This window comes from Aethalodelphis obliquidens, unplaced genomic scaffold (genome assembly GCF_003676395.1).
Source record: "Aethalodelphis obliquidens isolate GAN/ISIS:26980383/991018 unplaced genomic scaffold, ASM367639v1 scaffold18, whole genome shotgun sequence".
NCBI classification, from domain to species: domain Eukaryota; kingdom Metazoa; phylum Chordata; class Mammalia; order Artiodactyla; family Delphinidae; genus Aethalodelphis; species Aethalodelphis obliquidens.
In genome coordinates this window covers 9,870,888-9,880,091 of record NW_020837962.1, presented here as the reverse complement: position 1 = coordinate 9,880,091, position 9,204 = coordinate 9,870,888, and the positions used below count along the sequence as shown (strand labels likewise).

Here is a 9,204-nt window from a genome sequence, read left to right as displayed (position 1 = left end):
AGAGTGCTCTGGAGTTTTCCTACTTTTTGAGGTTTTTTTTTAATAACTAAGATAAAAGAGCAATAGAAATGAAGTACTTATTTTAATAGGAATTTATTACCGGTTTTATATATTGAGGAACTGTGAAAGTTTTACTCAGAAAAGGGTTCAACGGTGGGGACACTTTTTTCAATAACTGACTGAGCCCACTTGCCTTCACAAGTCAGATGAGGGCCAGGGGCAGAGCCAGCCAGAACCTGCGGGCCCAGCTGCCTGCCCACCCCCAGTAGCCTCAACCCCAGTGGCTCTGTCTTGCTTAAGGGAGTGAGGGTACCTCCCTGCAGGGTGGGATGACCCTGAGCTCTAGCTGGGGGTCTCCAGCTTGCAGACCCTGTGGGTGGATGCATGGTGTGGAGGCGGGTTACATGTTATCAGTAAGGCGGCCTGACAGTCATGAAGCCAACTTCCTGGTGCAGTCACAGCTGGAATCCTAGGGCTCATCCACACTGGGCTCTGGCGGGTTTAATTAGGGACTGAGATAGCAGTGTTGTTCCTGGATAGTCGGTGCACCGACACCCTGAGGACTCAACCCCCCACCCTCTTTCCCTCGCAAAAGGAAGCCAGGCAAGAGAGCAGAGGCCTTGGGCAGGGGAGTGAAAGGGCCGATTTAATGAGAAACTATAAACTGAGACCAGCCACGATTCACAGTGACAGGAGGCCATGCAGTGGCAGTGCGAGACCAGGAGAGGGGCGGCAGCAGGATACAGTGGTCCACGTGAGCAAGTTCACAGACAAACCATTCAGGAAATAGACAGTGTGGGCTCAGGCCCAGGGCAGGGCTGGTGTCCACCAGGGCACTTGTGCCACTTGTGGCTGCTCCTTTCTCGTCCCCAGCCTGTCCCCCGTCCAGTGCTGCAGCTGCTCCTGCTGCAGTGCCCGCTGTTGGAGCGAGCACAGTGACAGGTGACAGCAAGCCAGCCAGGGCAAAGGGCGTAGCACTTACTGGGAAGAGGATCCGTGGAGAGTGCACTGCAGATCTGAGTGTGCCTGCAAGAGGCCCCTCCTCTCTGTCACCTCTAGTCCCAGCTGGGACACACCCCACAGAGGTTGTGCCCACATGCAGCAAGGACGTGGTATACACTGATGGGCTAGGCTCCTGGGCATTCCTTCTGGCCCTAGCAAAGACCAGGGTTCACAGAGGTGTGGCTGGAAAGGGAGCTGGGCAGGGGCCAGAGGAGAGTCCCTTCTTGGCAAGCTAGGGCCCAATCTCTTACCCCATGGCCTGTAGGTGTGCCAATGTCCATATTATCCCAGGTGGCATCTGGGCACTGTTAAGAGTTCCTGAGTTCTGAGGGCCAGAGTCATTCCTTCTGACCATCATACCTGCCTCTAGCACTCCAAAAACAAACTCAGGCCTGCCTGGGTCCATCCCCCACTCTCAGCCCAGCAGATCAGAAATGACTGTGGCTACAGGCTAGGCCCCAGTGCAGGCCCCAGGTCTAGGGAACCAGCCACTGCTCTGGCTGCTTTTGGTCCCAGGAAGACCCAGGACCGAACCTGTACCTGGTTCAGAAATGCAGGGAGACCATGTGAGATCATTCCCTGCTTATCTTTCTGATCACAAACACCAAGCAAACCAGCAGCACACAAGCTCAGTGCCATCCCCCTGCCACTTGCTGACCCTTGGCCTAAAATCCAACAGAATTTTTGCCAAAAGAGTCAGATGCTCAGGGAAGGGCAAGGTGAAGAGGACAAGACTTCCAGGGGACGGACTGGTGGAACAGCTTCCACCCCCAAGTGGGAGCAGGGAAGCGAGCCACTGAGCGCGGGGAGCAAAGCACAGGGGGCCAGACTGACAGTGGGGAGTCCAGTCCCGGCTCCGTTAGCAGAGGCGCTTGTACGTGTAGATGTAGGCTTTGCAGCTGGGGCACGTGTGCGTCACATCCTTGAAGTCGTTGATGAGGCAGGGGATCAAGCAGCAGCCCAGGTCACACCTGAATCGGAGATGGGGAGAGACAGGGAGGCCTGAAGAAAAGGCGCCGAGGGCCGGGGCCTACTCCAGCGTGGTGGTGGGTGGGCTCAGCCTCCCCACCCAGCAAGCGCTATACCACCTACCCCATGAAGCAGCAGAAGAAGCCCAGCACGAAGTTCATCAGGCCAATCTCGTAGGAGATCTTGGTGGTGATGGCCTGCTGGCAGTGGGGACACACCGTCTGCACGGGCGCACCCTCAAAGATCTCTCCCTGCAGCACTGTCACTGTGGTAGCAGCCCCTGAAGGGACCAGGACCGTGGCCGTATGGCCCCCAGGGCCAGGGTAAGGCCCTGGCGGGTAGGGCCCTGGTGGGTAGTAGCCCATGGGTGGATGGGGGCCTGGAGGAGGGTAGAAACCTGGAATGACACAGAAGATGGAGCAAAGACAGATCACTGCCTTGCCACCTGCCCCATGTGAGAGGTGAGCACAAAGCCCTGAGGCCCCCAGCACCCAAGGACATAGGGTGAAGCCTTGGGGACCAGGCCCTGGGCCAAAGTAACCATCGACATTCTCCCAACCTTTCCTGCTCCCTGTCCCATGGGGACCAAGACAGAGAAGCTACTTGGCCCAGCCAGATAGGGCAGAGAGCTGGGAACAAGGTCTAACCTCTCCTCAATCTTAGCTTGATGCGTTGGCTCCCTTGCCTCTGACACACAGGGGACTGAGCTGTGCTCAAGGACCTTGACCACAGGAGGGAAAACCTTGTCTCTCATCAGCCTCTCCTCCCCACCAGCATCAGGTCTTGCACTGTGGTGCCAGGGGCCAGCCCACCTGACCAGGGCCCGATTCTCCAGCCTGTGTAGTCTCTCTGAAGAGCTGCTGGGTGAGCAGGATCCCAGGCCTCCACCATGGACTCAGGTTCCTGGCAGCACCTCCCGGAGCCAGCCCTCCCCTGGCAGGGCCCGGGACACCTCTGGCCCACAGAACCTGCACCATGTTCTAGGGCACCTTCCCATGTCCACGTCCAGACCCACGATCAGCCCCCCACCCTTAAACACCCACACAGACAGACTACCCGCCCGCAGCAAAGGCTGGCTGGCAACCCAGGTGACATGCTGAGTGCTGGGCTAAGTGGATTCCTTTCCAGCTTACCTGGAGGCATGTAGGTGCTGTCTGCATTCACATGTGGGGGGATGAAGCTAGGCTGGGGCATTGGGTGACCCGGCGGCTCATAGGGTGGGGGGCCAATGTCTGCAGGGGGCAGTGACATGCCCGGTGGGGGCTGCATCACAGCTGGGGAGGTGCGGCCTGGACAGAGAGTGACACAGAGAGACAGGGAGAGGAAGCTCAGACGGCTCCAGCCATCAGCGGATGGCTGCTCCAGGCACCAGCTCCTAGCAGCTGGAAAGGGCAGGAGACAGCAATCAAGTGCTGAACCTACCTGGGGTGGGTGGAGCTCCACTTTTCTCCTCCAGAAGGGGGGCTGTGGGGCCCCCAGGGTAAGGAGGGGGCGGCTCATTCGACATCTTTGCTGCTTCTCCTGGACCCTGGAGGACAAACTGAGATGCAAAGTATGCTCCCATCCCGCCCCCCTCAGCCCCCCACTGCCAGTCAGGCACTGGTCTGTGATGAGGGGCTGCAGCACAAGGTGTGTGGTCATCCTCAGAGCCGCCCCTGCTGAGCCCAAGCACACAGGACCTCCTGTGGCTCCTGCAGGTGTCCCCTGCCCCGGGGCTCAGATCACCTTTCACTCCCCTCCCCATAAATCTCCACACTTGTGATGGGCTGGGACCAATTCCTTCGAGAGAGCAGACTGGGCTCCCTGTAGGCCCTGGAGATGCCCCACCATTGCGTAGGTAACCCAGCCCAGAGCCACCATCCTCCAACCTCCAGAAACTACCAGCTTCAGGGGTCACCCACACTTCCTTTGTGAAAGCCAGACAGTGGGGTGGCCCTGGGAAGGGGACAGAACCCAGCAGCTTGGGAACCTAATCTAGGGCTTCTCACAGGGCAGTCTGGTCACTGGTCCTCTCCTCCCCTCCAACTTAGGGAGCACCAGGCTGGCCTCCACGCCAGGGCACTGTGGCCTGCTTGTGGGAGGGGGTCTGGGAGAGTTTTTACCTCCAATCCCAGGTACTCAGAGGAGATAGGCAGGTGAGGCTCCTTCTACTGCCGGCTTGGGCAGACACACAGGGTTCTGGGGAGCTGTTTCAGGGGGAGAACAGGTAGCGCCCTTAGCAGCGGCTGCCCTGGGCACCTGGCCCCACGCAGCCACACTCCCTCGGCACTGTATGTCTGGTGTCTCCCCCGCTGCCCAGCTCAGCGCCGTCCTGTGTCCCTACCCACTCCTCAGCCCCCCCTTCCCTTCCCCACAGCTGCTCTCTCCTCAGGGCCACAGCCAGTCCTCTGTCCACTCCCCACCAGGCCCAGAGCAGCCCCCTCATGTCCACATGCCCTGTGGGAAGGAATCAGAACCAAGGGCTTCTCCCCACAGCAGCAGCGCTGTTTTGGTCGGAGAGTGGATGGGGCGAGAAGGAAGGAGGTAGTGTTGGTCATTTCCTTCACAAGGTCCACTGAGCACCTGCTGCCGGGTACTGGGGGAGAAGCAGGGGAAGCAGGCCATCCTCCCGCCCCTGAGTCTGCATTCTGTGTCCTTTAGTAAGACACTTCCTTCACTCTATTCAGCAGCATAAAAGGCTAAAAATTAGTAGCATTTTAAAGTGAGACTCATATTTTTAAACTGATATAATATGAACTAGAAAAACAAACAGTATAAAAAATATATACAGTGAGAGCAAGTCTCCTAGTATAGCTCCCTCCTAGAGCCCATCAGTGTTAAGTTCAGAACGATGTGGGGATGGAGGGCCCCAAACAATCCTGCCAGGGGAGAGGGAGCCTGGAGTCAGTAAGTTTAAATATTAAATTTAACACATTAGTGGCAGGGCCAGAGGAACTGAGTCCAAGCAACAAAAGTGAAAAAAGATACAACTGATTTCATCAAAATTTAAAACTTGTGCTTCTAAGGATACCATCAAGAAAGTGGGAAGACAACCCACACAGTGGAGGAAAATTTTTACAAATAATGTATCTTTTCAGGGACCTGTACCATTTAGAATATGTAAAGAACTCTTCTAATTCATTAACAAAAAAGATAACCCAATTTTTTTAAATGGGCAAAAGGATCTGAACATACATTTCTCCAAAGATAAACAAATGCCCAATAAGCACATGAAAAGAACCTGAACATTGTTAGCCAAAAGGAAAATGCAAATCCAAACTACAAGGTACCATTTCCTACCCACCAGGATGGCTAAAATGAAAAGGACAATAACAAGTATCATGTAGAGAAACTGGAACCCCCCACATTGCTGGTGTAGCCGCTCTGGAAAACAGTCTGGCAGTTCTTCAAAAGGTTAAAATAGAGTTACCACATGACCCAGCAATTCTGCTCCTAGGTATATACCCAAAAGAATTGAAAACTCATGTCCGTACAAAAACTAGTACAAGAATGTTCATAGCAGAATTATTCATAACAGCTAAAAAGTGTAAACAACTCAAGTGTCCGTCAACTGATAAATGGATAAACTGGATATAAATATATATATATATATTTCCACACAGTAGAATATTAATTCAACCATGAAAAGAGATGAAGTACTGACACAGCTACAACCTGGATGACCCTTGAAAACATTATGCTCAGTGAAAGAAGCCAGACATAAAGGACCACATATTATATGATTCCGTACATAAAATGTCTGGAACAGGTAAATCCATAGGGGCAGAAAGCAGATTCGTGGTTTCCAGGGGTTTGGGGGGCTGGCCATAGAACAGCAATTACAGAGTTCCTTTAGGGATGATGAAAATATTGTAAAACTGTAATGATGGTTGCACAATTCTGTGACTATACTAAAAACCACTGAATTGCACACAATTATTTAAAATATTTTAATTTTTTGGCCACGCCCTGCGGCATGCGGAATCTTAGCTCCCTGACCAGGGATTGAACCTGTGCCCCCTGCATTGGAAGCACGAAGTCTTAACCACTGGACAACCAGGGAAGTCCCCGAATTGCACGCTTTAAATGGGGAAATCGTATGGTATGTGGATTATTGTATGTCAATAAAACCTATTAAACTGAAAGAAAACAAAATTGCCCAACCTTATCACCCTAATGCAGCCAGTCTCTGCATGTCCCTGCCAGTCTGTATGTATAGGCACCTATATTTTTATATAGTTGCCATTGTGCCAAAGTTTTAAATCCTTTTAACATTGTGTCACGTATATTTACTCCATCTTGCAAGACTCCATGACCATAGATTTTAATATTTCCAAAAATGGGCCTATCACTGTTTACATGACCAATCCCTATTAAAGCATTTAGAATGCTCCTTATTTCATAAAAAACTGGAACACCTTTGGCTAATGCTCTTTCCCTTTCTTGGGATTATTTCCTTGGGCTAAACCTGTCAGAAGTGAGATTATTAGGTCAAAGGGTATGGACATTTTATGCCTTCTGTGAAGGATGATGCTGATTTACAGTGCAAACTCTGAATACTACTGTTATTATGATTTGTAATGTTAAGATGACACTTGGTTATGTTTACTTCTTTGATCACTAAGAGGGAGGACATCTTCCCAAATGCTTATCAATTATATGCCAGCTCTTGTGAGTTGCTGCTTATAATTATCCCGTGAAGACATGGAGGCCAAGGAAAGACAGGACCTGTCTGAGGTCCCATGGCTTATTAGAGGCTGAGCCAAGCCTAGGACCCTGGTGTGACTCTTCCACCCCCACCTGCAGGTGACTCCTCATAGCACAGGGTCAAGAACAGTAAACAGCAGAGCCTCTAGAGGACGTCACAGAAGGTCCCTGTCCAGGGGCACTGGCTGTGCATGCTGGGCCTGAGGTCCCTTGCCCAGGCCACTGCCAGTGGCCACAGCCACCCCGATGGGAGAAAAAGGCAGCTTTCCTTAAGGGGCTTGACTCGAGTCTGCAGAAAACTCTAATATGCTGAGTCTGTTAGAACCTGGGCGGGCACCTGCTGCAAACTGCCATGCTCCGCCCATCAGGGATGCCTGTGGGGGTGGCTTACCAGGAAACTGGCGGGTCCTGGGTCGCTAAGCAGGCTGGGAAGAGCTGCACTGTGCTTGGCAAGGCACTTGAGCACCTTTGGGTTTAAGAGGGAGGAACTAGCCCCTCCATGTCTGGGGAGCAGGCACACACACACACTTCAGAGGATGCAGGCGTGGCCTGCCTTGTCACCAAAATCTCTGGATCTAATTCCATCATCTCCTAGAGCGCAAGAATTCACTCTGGAATCCCACCATCATAATGATGGCATAAGCCCTGCACACAGGGCAGAGGCCTCCCCTGGTGTCCAGCAGAACCTAGAGCAGGCACTGCTACAGGACACTCATTACACTCCAGGCCCTGACCACACCACGGCCCAGCTGCTCCTGTCTCCTCCCCTCCCCTCCACACCCACACCCACGATGCAGCTGCCTTCCTGAACTGTGGCAGAGACTGGGGGGCAGGCCCCTCCAATACGAAAGAGAGGTTTCTGAAAAATGGCTCATGAAGATTTCAGGAATTCAAACCCCAGTTCCCCTAGTGCTTCCCAATATAAAATCAAATGTGTGTGTTCCCACAAAACTGCATTGTCCAAGGTGTAATCAAAAACCTCAAGAATGCAATAATCTTAAAAAAAAAAGGCACATGTCCAAAAGAACAGTTTTCCAATAAAAACGCACACTGCTCAAGTTAAGCTACAAGTGCAAGCGTGGAATCTGATATCACAGCCCCGGCAACTTCACTGTTGGGCAGGTGCTGGAGCGTCCGTTAAAAGAGGCTCAGGAAGGGCAGCAAGTTCCCAACAGAGGAGAGGGAGGCCCATGGTCCTGGGAGCTTGATGAAGCCAACGTGCAGCCCCTGAACCCCGAGACAGGCCTCTCAGCCTCCTGTTTAGATATTGTAGCTACAGACTGTGAAGAAACAGAGTTGTCTGAAAGCCGTCACGAGTCTATCATAAACCAAACAGGAGCTCCCAGGGGGCCCAGAGGACGTTACACAGCACACCCCTTTATGCCCTCTGGACTTGGTGGATGCAGAGGTATTACCCAGTCATAGTACTGATAAAATACAGATTCTCTGAGAAGAGAGCTAGAGATCCAGCTGACCGCTTAGCAGCTGGTCAGCCAAGGCGCTGACCCCAGCAGCAAGTGGGTGTAAGGTGCAGAGCAGGGCGCCCAAGACCTGGGAGCTGACTCTACTCTGCCACAAGCTTCATGGATTTCCTATTTAAGGAGCCTTAAATTCCTGCTTACCTGATTTCTGGCAGTTTTGGGGATGCTGGGGAATTTCCACTTCACCCTGGATGAAAGCGAAGTGCCGCTGCCCCAGCCCTGACGGCTCCTACTTTAGAAGCCACCGGCCTTGGGAGACAGAGCACTTTTGAAAAGCTTAAGTCTGGGCTGGAACTAAGCAGGAGCTGGAAATGTGTGCACGGCAGAGGCTGGATTCCTAGGGCACCTGTCACGGGGCCCCGAAGATGGAACTGACAAAGGAGATCAGTGTCCCCTCCACTGCATTTTCAGGTTGAGGCCTAGCCTGAAAGGAATGTCCTGACTACGGCCACAGGGCAGGGAGGCAGCGTGGGGCGCGTGGCTGGCAAGCTGAGAAGGCGCTGTTGGGACTCTGATCCACGCCGTGAGCCCACAGCTTCCTCAGGAGCCGAGGACGGACCAAGGGACAAGGGGGTGTCCAGAAGCTCTGGGACCATCATCCCCTACATGGGAGAGAGGAGAGGGAGGGCCTGCCTGCACCCTGTTCCACCAGGGGATGGAATGGGGCCACTTAAAAGCCACATCTGGCCTCTGCCCCCACAACCAACACAGCCTAGCACCCCCTGTGCTCTTATGTAGGAGGGAATTATTCCGGTCACCCTAAAGTGAGATGAAGCCTGTCTCCACGTCTGTCTGTCTGTCTTTGGACCCACTCCCTGATGCAATCTCATGTCACCTTCCCCAGAGCAGCAGGCACTGGGCCTCTGGGGTAGGACACAGGGCCGGGCACTTTCTGCAAAGCCAGGTCTCCCCATGTCCCCTAGTGGAGTTAAAAGCACAAGACCTCCCGGCCCTGGGAAACGGCTCTGGTGTTCTGCTCTGCTCCCAGCTACTCACTGTGCCCTGTGGAGAGCGCTGCTGTTGATCCAGGGCCAGAGCCTGGCCAACTGGCAGCAGCCTGAGGTGG

General features: G+C 53.3%; 1 protein-coding gene across 1 annotated transcript; it reads right to left on the bottom strand.

The window, feature by feature from the left end:
• Positions 1-289: 289 nt before the first annotated feature.
• On the bottom strand, positions 290-3,499 carry CDIP1 (cell death inducing p53 target 1). The gene is made up of 4 exons (XM_027117533.1): positions 3,394-3,499; positions 3,105-3,260; positions 2,095-2,368; positions 290-1,973 (listed from the first exon to the last, which is right to left on the bottom strand). The coding sequence occupies exons 1-4, from the start codon at positions 3,476-3,478 to the stop codon at positions 1,862-1,864; spliced, it is 627 nt and encodes a 208-aa protein (XP_026973334.1). The 5' UTR covers positions 3,479-3,499; the 3' UTR covers positions 290-1,861.
• Between the last annotated feature and the right edge of the window lie 5,705 nt (positions 3,500-9,204).